Here is a 22,590-nt window from a genome sequence, read left to right as displayed (position 1 = left end):
AGTGCCTGATTCTCTTGTGACGTGATTTGTGTCCTGAGGAGTGAAGGAAAGGAGGATTAAATCAATGGGTCATTTCACAGGCAGTAAAAATGAGGTTTTACCATCAGCAGGGAAGTGCCAGAGCACCAGGGCAGCTCACTGGGTGAAGTTTGGCTGGGCTGGGGGCTCTCCGGCTCCCGCTGTTATTGCTGTGCCTTGCACAGAGTTTGGTGCCAGGTCCTGTGAGTAGAGACCCTCCGGGGTCTGGGGAGCAAACCCAGGGACACGAGGAGAGCCATTGGAGCCTGCAAGAGGGACTTCAGCTCCTGAAGCTCAGTGGGTTTGCAGGTTCGCTTGCTACCCTGGAGCAGTTGCATCTGTAGATGAGGTTTATTGGGGAAGAAGGGGTGCATTCACACCTAAAAGGTGTTAAAAGTGCATTTTGGTATCTAGAGCTGGTGAGATTTGAAAATGGTCCCACACGCAAGACAGGGAAGCGCTGTGTGCAGCACTGTGGGCAGCAGCCCGGGGCTCTTGCCAAGCAGCATCATCCCAGGAAAGGTGCAGTGAATCATAAACTGCATCATTATCTGCAGAGAGGGAAATTCAGCTGGGTGCCAGTGATCCGTGTTGACTTCAAGGGAGGTTTTTGCTGCATGGAAATCAGTTTCTTGTTTGTTTTACAGGTTGGGATAGTTTGTGAGGATTAGCCACTCAGCCACAAAGTCCTGGAGGAGATGGCCCTGAAGCTTTTATGAGGAGCTAGAAACATGATGGTGACACTGTGACCTTGTCTAGGATTACTTTGCCTGGCTTTCTCCCAAAAAATAAAACTGAGCCTTGTCTTTAGTAGCTCTTGGTAGTGGAATAACAAACATGTTGTAGTCCTTCCACTGTGAAGGCATATCTTTGTGTGGTTAAGGTAAGGCTTTAAATGCGGGAAGACAATTGCCTGGTGTTTAAGAAAATACTTTGCAATATTTTGCAAAGGTGCAAATAGGAGCTGGGAGCTCAGCTCCTGATGGGCAGTGGGAGCAGCCATGGTGGGAGCTTCCCTGCTCATGGGTGCATGGTTTGTGTGTCTGGATGTCAAGAAACAGTAACACCAAGGTTGTAGGTGCAGTTTTTAACCCCATGTGCTGAGGGATGCGTGGATGTCACAATCTTGCACCTCTACCCCACTTTGTTCCCTTACAAGGTGCACCATGATCTTAAAGGTTGTCTCCAACCTAAGTGGCTCTATGGAAGAGGGGCAGCTGATGCAGCAAGTTTTGCTGTGCAGCTCCCTCATCTTTGGTGTGCCTTTGCCAAAGAGGACTTGTGTGGTGCGCAGTGGTGCACAGAGAAGGGCAGTTGCCGATGTGGGAAGCTTGTGTTTGCAGGAGAACAAGAGTGGCACAGTAACGGAGGGGCAAGCACAAAGCCCATGGCATGTCATGGTGTCTGACTGACGTGGTGGGTCCTGTGTCCCCTCTGCCCTGCTGTGTACCACCAGCTCACACCACCTTCCCATGGCTGCGGTGGTGCAGCAAGGTGGCTCTGCGCCGCTGCAGCGATGTCTGCTGGGGTGCTGGCTTTGGGGGAGCTGGTGCTGGGGGCAGACCTCCCTGTTCCTGGCAGCTGCACCTTTCCAGACACCTTCAGTTGCTGGTCAGGCTGCATTCACTGAGCTCAGACCTGAGGGTGGTGGACCAGGCTGGATGCTGTCTCTGTAGCTGCCCTGGCTCTGCAACTGCCATCAGACTGTGGCTCTTGCAAGGGATGGCTCGTTGGGGTCACTTGCGCTGGCTCCTTGCAGTTCAGGTGACTGTATCACATAATTATTAAATAAACCCTTTGGGTCCCAGACTGGGCTGGAGCCTCCTGCAGCCCGGGGGAGCCAGCAGGTTAATCCGGAGAGTTCCTCCGTCCGTGGCATCAGCCCCTTTGAAGCAGCCGCAGCTCAGGGGTGGACGCGCCTTCTCAGGAAAGCTGGCATTTTTACTAAGCAGCAGACTCTAATTATCTGAGCCAAGAATGCAGTGATTTCCTTCTGCCAGTAATCCCTACTCAGGGCACTGTTATGCTATTTTACAATTTATTTTCTTTTCTCTAATTACCAGTTTGCAGTGGCCGTGCAGCACTCCCTGGGCTGCTTTTTAGGGAGCTTTTGCACTTGGAAAGCAGCTTAGTCCTTCCCTCCTGGCTGCTGGAACCAGGTGGCAATTCCTTGCCAGGTGCTTCAGTAAGAGTCCTGCCTGAAATATAAGTAATACCCCATGCTTTTCAGCTGGTGCCTGGTAACTGTGGTCTAGAGTAGAGATTCAGCTGTTTCATGCATCCTTTGGGAGCCCTGATAAACTGCCCTTGACAGAGGTCATCAACAGATGTGTAATACCAGTGCACCAGGTATGACGCTTTGCTGGTGGTGGTGCTCTGGCTCTCATCCTACATGTGGTCCCTCTGTCTCACCTGGGCATGGCATGGTTCTTCCCATCTGTCCTGGGGTGTTAAATTGCTCCCAAGTTTGTCCCTGTGGTGACTGAAATGACTTTGGAGTGCAATTTGTGTATGTGTTCAGCAACTTTAGGTACCACCTGTGGATGAAATGTGCTTAAGAGCTGCCCAGGCAGGACTGACTTTCTGGCGTGGTGGCCTGCAGCAGCTCGGGCTGTCCTCTCCCTGAGCCAGACTTATGGGTCAGGGCTCTTTAAACTTTAGTGCACGCAAAGGTGTGTTGCTTTTTTGTTTTGTGGTGTGGTTTTTTTGGTTTTAGTTTGGGGTTTTTCCTACTATTCACATAAGAAAATATTTTTAAACCATAAAAACCCATGTGGCGTGGTCAGGTTCTGCTGTGTGTGCATAGCTATAGTGATGGCTTTTATATATATATATAAATATATATCTATACATATATATATATAGTGATGGAGATTGTAAAACATGAGCTCTGCTCTGCCGTGTGATACCTTTGCCTGCTGGAAGCTGGGTGCAAGTTTGATGCTCTGCTCTATCTGTGTTGTTAAGGTATTTACTCTGCTTCAGCTAGACCTGCAAACCGTCTGCCTTAAATTGCAGCTTTTGAAAAGATCCTTGAAATAATAAAAAAAGAATAGAAGAAAGAGAAGATTCAGTTGTCCTCCAGCGATAAGAGTTTCAATAATGCCGTGTTACGAGCAGGGCACATTTACCAGCAGCAAATCCAGGCTGTGGGATTTTAAGGGGATCAGAAGCCTGTGCCGCTTCTGTAATGTGGCATCCCCACCGTTTCCCCATGGTGCTCGCTCGTGGGAGCACAGGGGCCTGACCCACAAAGTTTCCTCCTCTTTGAAGTGCTCAGAGTCTGGCCGTGGGTCACTTCTGCTGCCGACAGCTGGGGCTTGAATATTCTTGCAGCCAGGCCTTTGTGAGGAGTATTTCAGAATAAGCAACTACTAGGGGAGTTGGGTGTGAGAGATTTTGGATGTGTAAGGCTTCTTTTTTTTCTTTGCAAAGTTTTATTATTTCTTGCATCTATTAATAGGGCAGCAGGAAGCTCCATATGCTTTTATAGTCCCTGTTGCATGCTCTAATGGATATATGCAAAAGCTCCAAGGCGCATAAAATAGATACTCTTAGCCAGTTATTATGATAAAAATTATGTGCATGTCATGACCTTTAAAGCAGTGGGACTGTGTGTGCATGCACTTCTGATAGTCCACTGTTCTCGATTCCTTTCTGAAGCATTTCTCACTGTAGGAGGTTTGCATAGGAGCTTGGAATATTTTTCTAATCAGCGAAGAGTCTCTTGGCTCTGATTATAACTTGCAAAGCACAGAGGAGCGAGGAAAGGGAAGAGGGATGACTTTTTCTAAGGGAACTAACAGAGGAGAGGTTAAAGGCAAATGGTGAGGCACAGCATGAAAATCCTGGCATCGTCTGCAGTGCTGTCAAAAAAGCAGCGGTCCAAAAAGTTCTTTGTGCTCTTTGAGGCAAAAGCTATTCTGGTGCTCTTGAGGATAAAGAAGGAAAAAAGTTTCATAATGCGTGTGCCCTATTTAAAGAGACTTCTTTTGTTTTAAAACTTTTAATGACGGTGCAACCAGAGTTTGCTCTGCCTGCGTGTTTCCCCTGCTCTGTGCCAGGTGTGCTGTTGTGCCTGGAGAGCCGTGCGGCACTCTGTATGGGTGAGGGGCGAGACGCCTGTTGTCACGGTGAGGGAGGCATGGAGAGAGGGGCTCGGTGTCCTTGCGCTGCTGCATCCCTCGGTCTGTGGTGTTGGGAAGGATTGCTGTTGTCTGGGAGCGCAGATGGTTGCTCTTGGCTTGCTGGGGCAGTACTGGTGTGGGTGTCGGGAGCTATGGACAAAATGCTTCAGTGGCACGCCTGGGAGGTGTGCAGGCACCAGATGGGATGGAGACACTGTTTGCAAAAGTATATTGGTAATTTCTACTTGGGTTGCTGCTTACGCTGTAGCTTTCTGCATGCTGGCGTGGGAGGCAGCAAACAGCACTGTGTCCCTGTCCAGCTGGGTGTACCTGCATAGGGCGCACCTGGGAAGAAAGATTTGGAAGTTCTGGAGATGTGATGGTCTCAGAAGCTCTTGAGTAATGCCAGAGGTTATGCAGGGTGAGCAGCGAGGCCTGTCATTGCTTGTGATAGTGTTGATACCGAACCCCCATGGAGATTCGTCAGGCCACACTCAGCTGCATCCCAGCTTTAACAAATGGGAAAAATAACACTTACGGGTTTAAAAATTAAACATTCCCTTTAATTATTGAACATGAACAATTTTCATGCAAATTGAGCCTGGATGTGTGTTTCTGGAGTGACACAGTTGCGAGCAGTTACATCGCGGGGTGTCAGTGACCTGTGAACTGACAGGCTGCTCATTATTTTTAGCATTTTATGAACAGTACCCCGGAGGGTGGAACACAGGCTGGTAGAGGAAGCTGGAGAAAGGAAAAGACTTTAGTTTGCACTAGTGGCCTCCCCTTACCCATGCTTTAACTTGCAAGCCAGGGTGTGTGTATGTATGTTGTCTTTATGTACCTGGGTATGAGTATTTTGGAAGCCTCCCGCTGAGGAGGGCTGTAATTAAGGGAATAACTGCGCGGTGACTGTGCTGCTGGAGGCTTTCCTGCTTGCTGCATGGAGGCGGTGTGGGCAGAAGGTGCTCAGGACTTCGAAGGTGGAGAGGAGAAAGTGCACCCTGGTTTTTCCTAGCAAATTAATAGTCTCTGTGTAAAACTGGAGCTTCACGGGGCAGTTTGGCACAGCCTGATGTGTGTGGGAGTGGTCCTGGCTGGGCATCCACAGGTGGACACTGCATCGCTGGCTCTTGGCATCGCTTTGGACCATGGAGCAGCTCACGTCCAGGGCAGCTGAAATGCTGGGTCTGCAGCTGAAGTGAGCCTGGTGCCTTTGGGGAAGCTTACAGCACTGCAGGGGCTTTTCAAATGGCTTTGAGGACACTTAGTGCAGGGCAGGTGCTGGGGGTCAAGTCCAAATATCCTGTGATTAAGCCCCTATAAATATTTTCCTTTTCACAATGGAATGTCAGCATTTACTGTTTCCTGATTTTAAACACTGTACAGTTTGTCAAACATTTATCTCTGTCTTAAATTAAGTCTCGAGAAAGAATTCCTGTTAATTTCAAATCAATATGAAAGGGGGAGAGAAAGAAATTGCGGTCTGGCCCTTTTCTTGAATCAATATTTTCTTTAGAAGCTGAAATGTTAACTAGATCATAGTTTTTTGCCATTTTGAAATGTAGCTTGTGTTTTAAAGTATGTATGCATTTCCCCTGGAAATTGCTGACGCTGGTAAGTTTTTGCACCAGGCGCGGCTGCCAGCGGGTGTTTGACCCAAAGCGTGCAGGATGGGACCAGCCTTTGCAGCAGTAATGTGCTATAACATCCCTGTTTCTGAGCTCGTTGTCTCTTAATAACTTTTTTTTTTTTCCTTCTGTTTTGCAGAAGCCTTTGAAATTGTAGTACGGCATGCGAGAAACTTCACCAACAGCATGTTTAGGACCCAGTACCAGAGCATGGGGCCCAGAGCTCTTACGTTTGTTGGAGAACTCTTTACTGACGTCTCACTGTACATATTAGGCTCTGACATCAGTGTTAATGACATGATAAACGAGTTTTTTGACAGTTTATTCCCTTTGGTTTACTCTCACTTGATTAATCCCGGCTTCCCCGATCCCTCCGTGGAGGTGACTGAATGCCTGCGGGCAGCCAGGAGAGACCTCAAAGTCTTTGGGAACTACCCGAAGATGATGATGACGCAGGTGTCCAAGTCACTGCAGGCTACGCGAGTCTTTCTGCAGGCGCTCAACCTGGGGATCGAGGTGATAAACACTACTGACCACCTAAAATTCAGCAAGGACTGTGGGCGAGCGCTGCTGAAGATGTGGTACTGCTCACACTGCCAGGGGCTCCTCCTGGCCAAGCCCTGTGCCACCTACTGCGGGGTGGTGATGCAAGGATGCTTGGCGGGCGTCGCAGAGATCCATAACCACTGGCAAGAGTACATCGGGTCTCTGGAGGGGCTGACCAAAGGCATGCACGGCATCTATGACATGGAGCATGTCCTCCTGAACCTGTTCTCCTTGGTGCAGGATGCGATCGTCTACGTGCAGAAGAATGAAGGAAAGCTCTCAACAGCTGTGAGTAGCTTTCTGACGTTCCCCTAGCTCACTGCCATGGAGGGCTCCGTTGTGTACCATGAGCTCTGCATGCTGAAACCAACACACCCCAAATGCTCCTCTCTCCTTCCCCCCATCACCCCCCCCCCCCCCCAGTCTCTGGTAATTTTAAAAACTTTTGGTAGCATTTGAAACTGGTGGTTGCGTGGCCTGGGCTTCAGCTAAGGGCTTTGCCTCTTTTCAGGTTGGTCAGAGCAGGAGGGTCTTGACTCCTCCTGGCATCAGCCTTGGAGCTGGGGTGTGAGACTGGGAGCTGAGATGTCCCAGCATTTTCAGAACTCCCCGGGTGCTGTGCTTGCCTTGGGTAGCTCTGAGAGGTTGGTCCTGCTCTCCTGGGGTCCCCTGTCTCCTGTAACATCATAAAATGTACCTCCAAACAGATGCTAAGTGGAGGCGTGTGCTGTGGCATCCCCTGCTTCCTGATTTACTAAAGGACATTTGGTTTTCCCCCTTTTGGTAACTCATTCCAGTTTGGGCCACATTTAATCCCAGGGATGAGGTTGTTTCTTATTTATTAGGAGTGACCTGACTCTTTAAAAAGACACTGTGTGGATTTCTGAGCCTCCTGAGAAACTGAGGCTTTCTTGTTCGGAAAACCCTGCTGCTCTGTTTGAATGCCGAGGGCAAATGGACTGTGGTAGTACAACACAAGTTTTGCAGAGGAGACTTTTCTTGCGGTACAATTGTGGATCTGTGCAGGTAGGATAGAGTTGGGGATGGGGGCAAAGGTGTGGGAATGTTGTAGTTTGCTTAAAGCCAGCGATGATTAAAATCTGCCACCGTTTCCTTGTTAGCTGCTTGTTCCTGTCATCCGTGACTCCTGTTTACAAAAGAACTGTGTTTATGTAGGTCACTGTAGTACTTGCACTGTAAGTAACTCTTATCTTTTTTTGGGAACCGTGGAAATGTGTTGGCTTATGGATTTTGAGTTTTGTGGCATTCAGCCAGCAGCACTCTTCTGTGCCATCTTTTCTCAGTGATTGCCTGAGACACGCCACCGCGTGTATGCAGGCTGTGAAATAACGTGGTGGCACTCGGGTGGTTTCACAGCCCTGGGTCATTTGGCACACATGGTGCAAGCTCTCTTCTTAGAAGGAATTTAGGGGACCACATCTCCAGTAAGCTGGGTTACTCTTGTGTTGTGGTGACCAGGAGGAGGCTGTGGCTGAGGGCTGGGGGTTGGTATTGGTCACCTGGGCAGATGGATGCAGGTAGGACTTGTGGGGAGCATGTTCGGCTCCAGGGTGAAGTGCAGGACACTGGCTTTCAACCTGCATGCCTTAGCCCCTTTCTGCAGAAAAATCCTTGTTTTACAGCAGCCTGCCAAGTGTTTCTTATGTCCCCAGGACCACAGGGAGGTTCCAGCTGATGGTGTCCCGAGCAGCAGCTGCTCTGCTGCTGTGGAGCCAGGGCAGGTGGTTCTCCCATCGGTCAGAACCTGTCACCCCCCTCTGGAAAAGCAAAGGAGCAGAGATGTAACTGTAGGTTTAGCCTGAGGTCAGGTGAGACGCAGAATTCACGTTACAGACATCAATGATGTATACAACAGAGAAAACCCCGCTCAACTCTAAGCCCAATTGGCATTTCCAAGACAGTATGAAACAAAACTTAATTCTACATGTAGTGTGAGCCTATTTGATCTGGAAAGATCACTCGAGATACTCAGCTGTGAGCAAAAGCATCCAACGTGTTTTGCACCAGCAAACCTGCCGTGCTTGTGTAGCTGCTAAGGTGCAGAACAGAAACATTGACCTTACAGGCTGTATGCCAGGTTTTTTCAAGCACACGCAACATCTGCATTGCTGTACCATCCTGAAAGGATAAGTGTTTGGCCTCCCATATCCTCCTTTTATTGACACAACAATAAAATTGCACTTTTTCTTGAAGATGTCCCTGTATACAGCAAAGGAACGTGACTGTCAGTTATATTTTTGACTACTGAGACCTTGATCTGTCTCCAGAGAATGTGTTTGTGGGATGAGTAGATCGAGTGCCACTGAAGTCAACACAAGCCATGGCAGCAGAGCCATAATTTACCCATCCTCTGCCAAACCAGAGCATAAATTGATGACTTCTAAAATAAAAAAAATCACTGAGCATTGCAAAACTATTCAGTGCTTTTGTACATGATAAAGCTGTTTGAATTCGTCAGTGCTATATGTAGTTAGGTACTTGTTTAAACATAACTCCCCTTGATTATTTGATACTTGAGCTATTCTTTTATTTGATCCAGAGATGTTTTTGTGTTATAGGAGTACAGAGGAAAAAAAATCCAAACCAAGCAAGCCAATTGTCTGGCAATTGTCACTAAAAGAGAATGGCCACTGGGTTTAAGTTTATTTTTAAAACACCAGTGCTGCTCAGCTAACGCTCTTATGTCGAACCTGAGCCCAGAGCAAATCTTTTTACAAATGAAGGTATGAGCTGTTCAGTAGAGGAATAAAGCAGTAATGGCAGTGCTGACAGTCGTAACTACAGCATTGCAGATGGCCTGACGCTGACAGCCAGTCTGCATTTGGGATCTGGTGTAAATATCTCTGCTTGTAAGTGATAAATACAATTTTTTTTTCTCAGCTGTGCTAGAGTGAAAGTTTCTCTGTTAAACTTACCAGCACATATTGAGTTTCAAAGAGTATACCTAGAAGCAAACACCTGTATTTACTGTTATCCTGTAAATATGATTGGGTTTAGACACCATTGTCATATCAAAGCACAAAATGCCGTGGGAGTTGTTTTTGAAAATGTGGGGCTTTGCTCTTGCACTGGCTTCTCATAGTGACCTCTTTTATTGCTGACCTTGGCCATCACTGCTTCTGTACGCAAAGTTCAATTCACCTGTATGTTATTTAAGGATAATGACAGGTTATTTAATTGTCATTAAAATCCCCTGGAAATACGGAAAACTTATCTTCCATGCCTGTAGTGATTATAGCCTGAAAAACACCGCTACTGCCCTTGCCTGTCCTTTGGGCTGCTTTGGTTTTTCACTTCGTTGCTGGCACTTCAGTGGCAGTAGTTTTTCCTCCTGGTACTTAAGGTCCTCGGGTGCTTTACCCAACTGAGCATCCTTCCTCCATGCGGCTGCCCCTCTGTCCCCTTCACCACCCACCCCTAGGATGGCTGTGAGCATTTGCACAGGGATCGGGACCCTTTCTGTAGCTTGCAGCAGACCTGTCTACAAAAGGCATGTGAACTTGAGCTCCAGAGGTGTTGCAGAGCCTCCAGGTAGGTTTTTGAGGAGCTGCGCAGTCCCCAAGATGAGGAGTCATTCTGCTGTTAATCTGCTTTTGGAAACTGTGTGCCTCCGGGAATGCATTTAAATGTAAACCTGTGCCAATGTTATTCCTGGTATGTAAACAGCAATGCAGAAGGGTGAATTCAGCAATATGCAGTAGGCAGTTCCCATCCCAAGCCTTGCTTTAGTAGCTAATTTGTCAGCGATTGTGTGTGTGTTAGGGCTTTATTATTTCCAAGATTTATCTGTTTAAAAACTTCACCCCCCTAAAATATGCTATTAAAATAGTTCATCGAGGAGGCTGAGTCTCAGGGAAGGTTAGGAGAAAAAATTTCTGTCTGGGGATATATCTATATTAATTTTCCTATCTGCTACTTTTTTCCCTGGTTGAATATGTGCCTAGTATGTCCACCTCTTGTAGATACTTTAATCGTGAATGTAAGGAAGAGTGATTTTAGTCAGTCTCTTCATGCTTTCTACCACAAACAAAGAAAATCTGAGAGATGCAGTACAAATAAACTTAATAAAAAAATTGAACCCCAGCACCTCTTGAAGTTAATGCTTTCTCTGCTGTTGGAAGTACAAGAGAGACAACAGGTGTAGGTGCCTTACGTGGCTAATACTCGGTCTCCTCTGGGGTTAGAACAGAATCACACAGAATGGTTTGGGTTGGAAGAGACCTTAAAGACCACCCAGCTCCAACCCCCGCCATGGGCAGGGACCCCTTCCACCAGCCCAGGTTGCCCCCAGCCCCGTCCAGCCTGGCCTTGAGCCCTGCCAGGGATGGGGCATCCACAGCTGCTCTGGGCAGCCTGCGCCAGCGCCTCACCACCCTCACAGGGAAGAATTTCTTCCCAATATCTAATCTAAATCTTCCCTCTTCTGATTTATAGCCACCCCCCCTTGTCCTATCACTACCTGCCCTTGCAAAAAGTCCCCCTCCATCCTCCCTGCAGGCTCCTTTAGGCACCGGGAGGCTGCGATAAGGTCCCCCCGGAGCATCCTCTTCTCCAGGCTGAACAACCCCAGCTCTCCCAGCCTGTCCTCGTACGGGAGGTGCTCCAGCCCCCTGATCATCTTCTTGGCCACCTCTGGACCTGCTCCAACAGGTCCATGCCCTTCTTACATGGGGGGCCCCCACAGCTGAATGCAGTGCTCCAGGTGGGGTCTCACAAGAGCTGAGTAGAGGGGGAGAATCATCTCCCTCGACCTGCTGGCCACGCTGCTTGTGATGCAGCCCAGGATTTGGCTGGCTTTCTGGGCTGAGAGCACATGTTGCTGTGCCATGTTGAGCTTTTTGTCAACCAGCACCCTCAAGCCCTTCTCCTCAGGGCTGCTCTCCATCCATTCTCCACCCAGCCTGTATTTGGGCCCACGTGCAGGACATTGCACTTGGCCTTGTTGAACTTAATGAGGACTGCAGAGGCCCACCTCTCAAAGTCCCTCTGGATGGCATCCCTTCCCTCCACCGTGTTGACCACACCAAGGTGTTGTCAGCAAACTTGCTGAGGGCACGCTTGATCCCAGTGTCCGTATTGCCAGCAAAGATATTAAACAGTTCTGGTCCTGGTACTGACCCCACAGGAACGCCACTTGTCACCGGTCTCCACTTGGACATTGAGCTGTTGACCACAACTCTGAGTGCCACCATCCAGCCAATTCCTTACCCACCAAAAAGCTGGTGTTCCCTACCTTAAACCAGCACTGTAAACGTATTTTGAAAGGTTGCAGAGTTGAGATGTGAAGGCTGTTGATTTGACACACATTAATTTATCTACATAAATATATTTTTCTTAATGTTTTTTTTCCCACCCCTGTAACTCATCAGGGTTTTGAACCCACTGCAACAGAGTGGGAAACAACAGGCTACTCATAGCGTAGTGAGACACGAAGCAAAAAAGGTGGGTGGCTTGGGGTGAGTCTGTAGCCCTGTATTGCATGTGAGGAGGAGGATGCACTGCAGGTGTGAGTTGTCAGGGAAAGGGATGTGGATTTTGGCTGCGCTGGCTGCTTTGTCTTGCATGCCCAGCAGGGCTCACATCCCCTCCCAGCCCTTTGGAGCAGGGTGGCAGGACTTCTTCTGCCCTTCAGCTGTCGCGTGGTGCTTCTATTTCTGGACATGAAGCTGCAGTTGCTGATCCCTGCCTCGTACAGCAGGACCCTCTGCTTGGCAGGACCCATATGTGTTAGTGTGATTAGGGTCAGGGTCAGGCACAGGCGATACTGTGAAACTGATGCATCTGTAACATGATTGAAGCTGGGAATGATAACAGGTTGCAAAGGAATACAAGATCAGTCTTATAAATCTCGTAGAAAAAGCACTTTATGAAAAACACCAGCTACACACCACAAAAAAAACCAACAACACGTTAAGAAGCTTCAGCTAGCCCAGACTTGTCAGGTAGGTGTTCCCCAGCCTGGGCATCAGCATCTCTAGGGAGAAATGCAAAGGCATGGGCTGAGAGCTCCCTGGCTGTCAGTGGAAGTGTGCAGCTCTGTCTGTGGAGTGTTGCCTAGAGAGAAAAGAGCAGGGAGCTCAGCAAAGCATTTTTCTTCGCTCGGAACTGATGGCTGAATTTCTAGAAAATCCTGTTAAATTGCAGAACGAAGGTAGCCAGACCCTTGTTCAACCGATGGCAGCCATCTGTGCTGAGGAGGGGAGCAGGGTAAAGGAAGGGTACTGGTGCCATATGGGAGCGGGGTGCGATTCCCAATGTGCTTGCACTGTGAGCGGATCCCTGCTGTTTTACTTCCCTGCAAACACCTATAAAAGACTGCTCAGGCCCGGGTTAACTAGGCTGTGTAGCGGTGCTGCTGAGGAGGCAAAGCCACAGTGCAGGCTGGGTTTGGTTTGATCCCAAAGCTGGAGCACTCACCCCAGCCAGCACAGGCAGAGTGCCGGCTGTGAGCCCAGCTCTGATGCTGGCCACGGGAAGCTGCTGGGGGAGCCCCAGAGAGGAACAGAGTCAGGCAAACTGAACGCTTGTTTGCCCTTTATTTTTTGGGGAATCCTGGTGGGGAGGCCATGAGCATGCTGAAAAAATAACTAGCTACTCTGATTGCTTGTAGCAGCACAGAGAGCAGCATTGCTTTGTTGCAAATTGGTGTCAAAATCTGTAATACCAGCAGATGCACAGGCACGGAAATCAAGAGTATGTATGTTAAGGGAATTTTGGCATCCAGAGATGAAAATATCACCTGTTGCCATACACAGTGATTCAGTGCATTTGTAGCACAGCGATACCAGTTTTCCCTGGGAGCTGCTTTTGGAGCTGGCTCACCTGGCGACTTGCTGGAAGCTGCTTTGCTCGGTGGGTTGCAGCAGCAGGGAGCTCCAGTGAGTTTTCCTATCTGCTAATGGATTTCTTTCTGTGCCAGAGCTGGCAGGAGTCTTGTGAGGAAAGCTTTGAAATTACAGTGCTGTTTGAGAAGTCATTCCCTCTGAGACGCCGAGATCAGTTTCTTTGTACTTTTAATGCGGGTTGCTTTCTGTTGGCATCACTCATGGGATAGCTGGCTGGATGTACAGCCTCTGTATTTTCAGTTTCTTTCTCGGCAAAGTTTAATCCTCAGGCTGTTCCCTAATGCTTGCTACCTAGCTCCATTTTTCACTTAAAGCTGGAAATACGGGTGGGATTTTGGTTTCCAGTAAGCTCCAACCCACTCGTAGCTATCCCAAGGTGTGTTTATCGTGTACTTTTGTTAACCATTTTGTGATAGGCGGTGTAACGTGCTTGATAAGGCGTGTTAAAGCGAGCATCTGTTCCCACTGCAGGATGAAAATAAACCTGCACGGAGGACAGTATCGGCAACGTTCCTGTTCCCGTGAAAATACCTTGGGAGCATTATGATTAGTTGTCTGAAGAGGTTTCAGATATTAAAGATTTTCTGATAGTTGGGTAAGCATATGGCAAGGCTCTGAACTGTATGGCGTTGATTTTGATCTGCAGATCTCCCCACGTTGTTGGCAGCTTGGCTGCTGCTGAAAGAATAAGGGCAAAAATTATTCATGCCTGCAGTTTTGCAACCCAGTATGAACAGTTTTGATCCAGCTACTTTGGCAGGCTGCTGCTGGTCTTAAATCTTTGGTTTAATGTTCAGATACACAGTAGCAAATTAAGGGTCTGCATCTCATTTTTGGAAGGGACTTTGGCATGGATGCTCTTGACTATCATTTACCTTTCCAAGAGAGTGAGGCTTGGAGGTTTTTCTCAGCCTAGTGAAAGTTTTACCTCTTGTCTAGCCTGGAGAGGGAGGCCGTTGGTGTCACAATTAATTCACTGCTAATCGCTTTGCCTCTAGAGGACATGGGGTAGCATGCTTTCATGGTCTTTGGTCAGCCTTGTCCTTTTTCTGCTGGGGTCTAGCATGGGCACGGTGGTGTTGGTCTCCCCCTCCCGCTTGCCCTGATGGCATGGTGAGGCTTTGGGCCGATTGTCACTGAATAGGGTCTGGATATGAAGCAGGGTGAGCGTGCGGGGCTGCGCTGGGGAGCACGGGGGGCTGTGCTGTGCAGAGCTGCGAGGTGGGGGTAGTGGATGTGGCCAGCGATGCTCCAACCTGCTAGTGGGAAGCCAGGGGAGACGGCACTGAATATCAACATAGGTTTAATTTAAAATAGCATTTGATTTTGCTTCTATTTGTCAACTTTTATATTGTCCTCTACTTTTTTGCTCTCCCTCTCTCCTTTTAACTCGATGTGTTCTAGCCTCTGGCAGGTTGTGCCATTTCAGTGGAAATTGCATTGATGCCTTTTTTTTTGTTTGTTTGTTTTTTTTTGTAATTAAAGGTAGAAAGTAGCTGCAGTGCCCCCTCCTCCCTGCGTGCGCACATGGCAGCACAGGAAGCATCCTTTGGCAGCACGTTTGATGCCCAACCCAACTTTGCACTGAAGCTCACACAAATCCTTTCATTGACTTCAGTCAGAGATAGATCACTCAGCTGGTGGCAACTTCATCCTCACTACTCTGCAGTTTAAAAAGAGCTTTTTAAGGCTGCTGCATTTTATGGGTGGGAATATCATACAACACCCACTGAGCCTGCCTTGATCTCACTTCAAATCGTGTGCAGGCTACAGCGTGAGATGCACGCAGGTTGGGTGGCGGGATGTCTTGCATCTTTTCTGAGCTGAAGTCAGAACAAGCCTAAAGATCTTGTGCAGATTAATTACTTGTTCTTGGCCTTCGCCTGCTCCTTGTATAACAGAGGAGCTGATTCGTTGTGGCGCAACCGGCTCCCAAGCATTTAAAAGGATACTTGGTTCTGAGATGCCTTGACATCAGTACAAAGAGCTAGCAGAGGCAGTGGTTCAGGATACAGTCTTAAGTTGGAAATACACCTTTGTAGTATTACACAGCTTTCTTCACTACCCAGAGCATCTTCTTTTTATCCTCATCTGCCTTCTTTTTTCCTGGCTCCCATCACAGCTGTATTTGGTGGCTGGACATGGGATGCTTTGGGAGGTAGGAGAGGAGGGAGCTGGTGATCATGACATCCATAGCAGACTGCGCATTGCAGGAGGGGCTGTATGGGGGTGTCTGCTCCTTGGGCACTGGGCTTTAGGCTTTGACATTTCAAACTGTCTCATTTTGTAATAAATTGCAATGGTCAAGGATGTAATGTGAGGTCTTGAAGTAGATTGGATTTAATTGGAAAAAACCCTGAGTTTCAGGCTGAACCAAAGATCACAGCATCAGAAAGTTCCCCCTGAGTGTCTTGAGGCTTCTGCTGTTTCAGGAGCTGGGGGAGAGGCACTGGCCGGGGAGGAGGGGTCCCTTGGAACGGGGGGGGGGGGGGCTGGGGCACAGCCCATTTGCTGGGGGTGGCTTTGCAGCTGAACATCCTTCAGAGTTAAACCAGCATTATGCTCAGGGTGCTTGCAGAGATCTAGATGTAGCTTACCTGAAGGGTGCTACAAGCTGGTGCATGGCAGGAACGGGGGGCTTTTAGGTCTGGGCTGACCTGCCTGCCTTCCGAGGAGCCCACAGGGAAGTTACATCCATGGCATGAGCTGCCTTTCTCGTTATTTAGCTTGGTCTGGACCATCCCTTCAGACAAGCTGTTGCTCTCTGTGCTTACTGGGGAATCGGGGAGCTGCCTCCTGGATTCTGTCTCAAAACTGGCCACACATCTTTGTTTTATCAGAGAGATAAAACCCCCAAGTATCAGCCCTGTGGATGCGGCTCCCTTGCTTGCTGTCCAGATTGCTGCAGCCTCCTGCAACCTCTATTAACATAGATGCCTTATTAGCAAAATATATTCTGGCCCATTTCCTTTCCTGAAGATTTTTATCCTTGCTAAGAGCCGCAGCTTTTGAACGCCAGACCCATGCTCACCAATATCCATCTCTTTATGCTTTTTACACTAAACCCTCTTTTGGCCTCATTATCCATGACTGCAGTTTCCACTAAGACCTCCATCTGGGGTCATTTGCCGGGCATCCTTCATCTTAACTGTGCTGAGTTTACTTCCAATGACAGTAACCCCCGTGAGTGTTGCTGCCTTAAAACTAGAACTAACTCGCCCATTAGCAATGCTGATGAATGAGCCAAGAACAAACCAGAAACTTAAAAGCGACCCTCTGCAAAGCAGAACTGGTGCCCAGAGCTGCCCAGGCGGAGCAGCGGCGTTTTGTTTTGTGCTGGAGAGGACGAGGAGCTGGGTTGCAATGAGTGTTTTGCTTCATTTTGAATTCTCTGCTTGTATGTGGTATCATTTTTACATCTTATTGTAAAGTGGCTTTGAGGTACCAGGCATGAAAGATGCCATCTACAAATACTTTAGCTGGGGAAAAAAAAAATTGCAACAAACAATTGAGGCAGATTTTTTAGCTGTCCACTGCAGCAACACACTCCTCGTTGCCAGCAGAGCTCTTGGGCAGTCCTCTTGGCCTCTTCGGGTTACTGCAAAATGAACCTGTGGCCTTTTCCATCCCTACCTGTTGTCTTGCCCCACTAATAAACCCCTGAGGGCACAGAGCCTGCTCTTGGAGGGTGAAGTTTGCTGCTAACTGCGTTATTCTTCCAAAGATTCATTTGAGCGAGAGCAGGCTGGCTGCAGAAAGCTGTGCTGATAGCCTACAGCTACTTTGGCAGAGTTATTTCTGGTTAAAAAGGAAAAAAAAAAAAAGAAGGAAAAAAAAAAAAAAAAGATAAGCAAGCCAGCAGTAGTTGGGGAATTTAGCAATTCTTTATGCAGGTGTATCTTTCTAACCTAATCAGTTTTCACACCTAATTCTCTTCCACGCTATCAGTGGTGGTGGAGATGATGCTCTTAGCCACTGACCTGGAGAGGGCGAGTGAGCCTGGTGGTTAGTGAGGATAATTTGGGGGTGACTGATGTGCTCCGTGCTATGCCTTTCTAAAGCTTATTAACTCTTGGATTGCACATATTGATCTGTATCACTGTACAAATAAACTCCATGCTGCTGCTCTCGAGAGCACCAGAGAGCAGGTATTTCTGTAGATACCTCAACTGCCTGTGCTGGTACTTGTCGCCCATCCTCTGTCTCCTCCCTGAGGGACAGCCCAAAAAGCAGGGGGCAGAAGGCACCTGAGGATAGTGGGAGCTGTGCGCGCGGTGATGCTGGGATGGCTCTGACCAGCAAAGTGGCACCAGTAGCTCGGAGCAGATGGGCCTGAAAGGATTTGCCTGGCAGATGCTGAAAAATGCCCGTGATGTCTCTGAGCCTTGCCTCATGCATTTGCCGTTGCTGTTAGGAGTCAGGAAGCACCTCAGCCACCCTTTCTACCTGAAGATTTTGGTACAAGATCTTAATCTTTTCAGTGAGTTGTGGAAATGCCCAGCTTACAACTTGCAAGGTGAGTGGAAAGTAAAAAAGTTGAACAAAAATACATTAAAAGTATTTAGTCATTTTTTTTTCCGATCTAATGATCCCCCTCCCCCCCCCCCCCCATTTTGGAATTGTTGCATATCAATTTATTGGAATCTGCTTCTCGTAATCAAATTCTAGTCCTCAGTTTGACGATGTTAATAAATGTGGTGTGATAAAGTTGAATTAATTTCATTTCTGTCTGCAAACAGCCTATTGTTGGATGAGTCACTTTAATATATTAATCAGACATATAATATAGCATTGTAACAAGGTTAAAAGTGCACACCGATTTCCATTATAAAGATACTCTCAATCAAGCAGCAGCTAATCTAACATTGTAAGTCATTCCGTAATTTAATTGTACTAACCGCAGTACATGTAAAAACAAGATGTGTTACAACAAAGTCTCAAAAAAGCCCTGCAGATATTTATATCTTTATAGAAAAGAATGATTTACATTTTCAATAAGCCTGATTTGTCTTTGGGAAGAATGTAATTCCTTTATCATGAGCGAAAATCTAATGGGAGTCTTTTTTTTACCTTGTCTGCCATGTTTTGGGTAAATTATCTTTGTGCTGACCTTTAATTGGATTAGGCTAGGACTGACTGTTAGGGAAAAAAATTACCATGAATCCAGTAGCTTCAAAACTAAGAAAAATCAAGAGATGAAGAAAAGAAACAATGAAAAAAGAGCACAGGGCTTTCCCGAGCCCTTTGTTGGCCTTGAATGGATTAGTTTTACTGGTCCCTAATCTCTGCTGTGCAGAGTTGTTTTTACTGCTTTCCATTAATAACAATTTTTAGGTTTCTGTTGTAGGCTTTGCTTGGGGAGGGCCACAGCCCTGCCGTGGGGAGAGCCTCGTGCACCCCTCGCCAGGGGCTGGGTGACACGCTCTGGGGTTGCTCCGGGCTTCCCGAGGAAGCAAATGGTTGTAGTTTTTTTGCTGATGATATTCAGCAGCTTAACAACAACTCGAATGAATCGGTGACCTTTGGTGCCTCCAGCCTTACTGTTTTAGCAGGAACTGGTCTTTGGAAAGAGAAAGGTGGATGGAGGGAGCAAAAGGTGGCTGCTTGGGGGGGTTATTCCTGGGGGGGGGTGGTAAAATAAGTGGGGTTACGGTCCATTGTAAGGGACCGGTGAGTAGGGGGGAGTTATGGATACCAAGCCTTTTGGAGTCGGAAGGGTTTTCCATTTGGTACAGGAAGGGAAGAGGGCATTTTATAGCAAAAAATACTATTAGTGGCGTAAAAACCTTTTGGAATGGTTACAGCACAAGCAGTTATTGAAGTGTAAATCTGAAAAACGGTGTATAGCTGTGAGCATGGTCTGCGCAGGTTGCAAAACAGACCTGGCTTGTTACCTGCTTGTTTGGGTATCACCAGTTAAAGCAGAGTTAGTGGTAAGCCTCGCGTGCTCTATATTATATAAATATAACTCTTGCTGTTGGATTGCTGATAGAGGGAGGGAGAACTAATTAAGGAGATGGGATATCATCAGTAATTTTTTCTTCCCTGAGATTTTATGAGCAGTAATTTGGAAAGAGCCATATTAAAGTCATTGAGGAACAAGTTAATGCTGCGTTTCTAAGAATATTGCCCTTCTACTCAAAGATTATATTCAAGAATAAACAGTGTACAGTAGCTAATTGCTAGCTGACACATTATAATGGCTTTATACTGCCAAAATTGAATCGGTCTGTCTCAAAAAAAAAAAAAGGCAATGCAGTAACTTTTTAATTATTTAACGATGTATTTCTCAAAGAATAATTGAATCTCTGCTCATGGCTGCGGGGGGAAGTTGGACCGGTAGGTATTGACCACATTTGCAACCCAGCTGACACGGCTGCTGTTAAATAACCTATTACAGGGCCTGTCTCCGACTTGGCAGCTTACGTTCCAGACTGATGGCAGGTATCTGTTTTTCCTCTCTAAATTAAGCTGCTAGGAATTTATTTCTCTCGGATTGTTCCTTTCTGTAGCGCCGTAGGCACAAACACGGTGTGATATTAAAACCCACAGAAATCTGCAAAGGAAACCAATTAACCCAGGGAAGGAAAATAACAAGCGCACGGTGCTCACCTGGTGTAGTGCCCAGCTTTGCCCCGTGCTCTTTCTCGTTGCCCCAGCCTCAGTGGTGGGGGATGTTTGTGGGCAGCGGGGCTGCCCTGGGCTCCCCCCAGGCAGCCCTAGCCCCTTCCCCACCAGCCAAGAGAGCCAGAGCTTACAGCCTGCGCTGGACTTGGTGCTTTCAGAGGGGTTATTGTGCGCTTACTGGCACTCTGCAACAGGTAGAGTGCACAGGGAGTAATTTTTATTACTCTGTTTTTAAGTTCTGGGTAGAAAGTGGTAATCCCTCAAGCCAATTCCTTGCTTTGCTTCTCCATCTGTGGGGATGGAGTAGATTTAGTTGCCTGCAACAGGAGGGGTCTTCTAGGTGCCTGCAGTAGCGGTTGTGCAAGTGTTACAGTATGCACAAAGCACAGTTGTGTAAGTGTCATGTGTTTAGCATCCTTAGCAGAAATGGGCATCGCTATCTTAAGTCAAACTTTTCTGGCAAGTTACATGATTCAGTGCTAATGTTGGAATCTGCTGTTGGGTTGGGAGATCTTTCAGCCTCCTTGGGGAATCAGAGTCCCAGAGGCATGGTGGCAGCCTGGGATCGGGAACAGCTGTGCCCCCAGCCTCTGCCATGCCCCCGCATCAGCCACGCAGCGTGGTGGGGGATTGGGGCTTCACCAGGAGCCAGGCTCCGGGTGCTGTTGTGTTTTGCTCCTGAACAAGGCTTTGGTCAGTCTAGCACACTCCTGCTTTTCTCTGGATTTTGCTCCCACATCTTCCCTTTTACTCGGTTGTCACCTTCCAGGCAAGGCTGACTTATCTTTCCAAGAATAAAGCCTTCGTTTGGTTGTCTAAGAAACCTCATATTGCACAGATCTAACTTAAAACCGTCATGGGTGCATTAGTATGCTACGGGGCCCTGTTCCAGGAAATATCTCTGCTTGGGAAAACTGCATAAGCATGTGCTGAAAATTAAGCAAATGCTTTTTCCTTGACTCTCCTGGTCGGTTGCTGGGTTGGGTTTGAGCCCTGGCTGGGGCACCAGCTGCCTGCTCTGCGGTTTGCTGCCGAGGTCTGACCGTCAGAACTGAAATACCAAATTTTGTGTTAAATATGGAATTAACAAAACACTGGAGGGAAACACTGACTTTTGAAAAGTTGTGCTTTAATTATATGTCATGGATTATAAAGGCAAAAGGAACAACTGTGATCATTTAGTCCAACTTCCTCTCTACCTATAAATAACAATAAACAGCCTTTTGCTTAAACACAAAGCAGCTTTCTTTGGTGGATTAAACGCTGCGTGCTGGGGATGCCAGAAAGAAGAAACATCTTGTTTGCATTATTTTATGTAGGTTTGAAAGGGCTTGACTCAAGCTGAGGTCACAGTTCCTCCGAGGGAGAGGGCATCCTGCGCTGGGAGAAGCTGGGGTCAGCACAGGGGTCGGGATATGGTGATACACAGCACGGAGGTGCCTTGGATGCTGCGGCACATGTACGGGTCACCGGGCATCAGGTCCTTAGGGAGACAGGGTGGCATGCCCTTATGGGAGCAGCGATGGAAGTGCAGTGGTGGTCTCGGTCTGATTTGAGCTGTCTGCACCCAGGCGCAGTAGGGGGAAGTGCAGATGAGGATTGTCCGGCTGCAGCAGTTAGTGCCAAGGGCTGAAACCCTTAAAAATTCCCTTGCATGCCCCACTGCTCTTCTGAGCTGCTGTACCCATGTCCTGGTGCAGGTTCTGGGGTAGAGCAACTGCATAACCGCGCAACATATCAGACCTGCCAGGTCTTGTGTCACCTCTGTCACATCAATACACACAGCTGTGTGGGGGACACATTCTGCTGCTTGCCCTGAGGATCCAGCACCATTAGCCCTTGGGTCACACCAGGGCATGGCGAGCACCTTGGGCAGCAGCTGGGGTCTGCAAGCGTGGCTGTGCTGTTGGCTTCTCTTCCACCGAGTCTTGAGCCCCTTCTTGTTTTTTCTCCCAGTTGAGCTGGGCAGAGTGGTCTTTGCAGACAAGAAATGAGGTCGGGGAGGGGCACCCATCAGTCCTCCCTGGGCCCCAGGTTCCTGTTGTGACACTGAGACTCTGCAAAGTGTCTTACGATGCTCTGCATGAAGGATGGAATACAAAAATGAAGTTAATTCCTTCTAGAAGTGCCTCCTTGATGCCCCTGCGGTCTTGCAGGAGTTTGAAGAGCTGATCTCCCAGCCAGGTGGTGATGGCCTTCAGATGGTCTGGTAGTTGCAGGGGTCCCTGAGCATTTGTAGCATGTGTTTGTAGCATGTCCTGGGCGTCACTGCAGGCACTGGTGTGACAGGCACTCTGTTATTTTAAGCATTAGTGTTTGTATGCATTTTACACATTATAGCGTTGCATTATTTAAAGGCAATGCATTATTAAGCGCTCTTCTCGGCACGGAGAGTAGGTCACTTCCCGCGATTCCCACTGCTCTGCGTGAGTGAGTTAGGATGTTGCCTCTTATGTAATCCGTGCAAGGTGATGTCTGGATACTGGAAGTTGTAATACTATAGAGCTGATTAATAACATTTAGTACTCCATTAATGAGGAATTTTAGTGAAATATGCGTAGAAGACATCTGTGTTACCAGACTCCGTTTATTCCTTCTGCTTGAGTGCCTGGAACCAGAAGAACAATCATTACTTAGCTAATAATGATGTGCTTCCTAAAATAAAGGCTTGTAAATTCATTTTTATGCCCATAATCATATTTTCTGCTGTGAGAAGAGCGAGGGAGCAGGGAATCATCTTTTTCCCATCTTACTGACAAAATGTATATAATGATT

The 22,590-nt window shown here is 47.7% G+C and overlaps 1 protein-coding gene across 1 annotated transcript in view; it reads left to right on the top strand.

Moving 5' to 3' along the window:
* Positions 1-22,590, top strand: part of GPC3 (glypican 3) — a 154,933-nt gene that overhangs the window by 64,930 nt on the left and 67,413 nt on the right. The window contains exon 3 of the mRNA XM_055818337.1: positions 5,916-6,610. Coding sequence (XP_055674312.1) covers positions 5,916-6,610 — 695 coding nt within the window. The remainder of the gene's footprint in view (positions 1-5,915; positions 6,611-22,590) is intronic.

This window comes from Falco peregrinus, chromosome 13 (genome assembly GCF_023634155.1).
Source record: "Falco peregrinus isolate bFalPer1 chromosome 13, bFalPer1.pri, whole genome shotgun sequence".
Classification (NCBI taxonomy): domain Eukaryota; kingdom Metazoa; phylum Chordata; class Aves; order Falconiformes; family Falconidae; genus Falco; species Falco peregrinus.
This window is presented reverse-complemented; position numbering and strand designations above follow the sequence as displayed.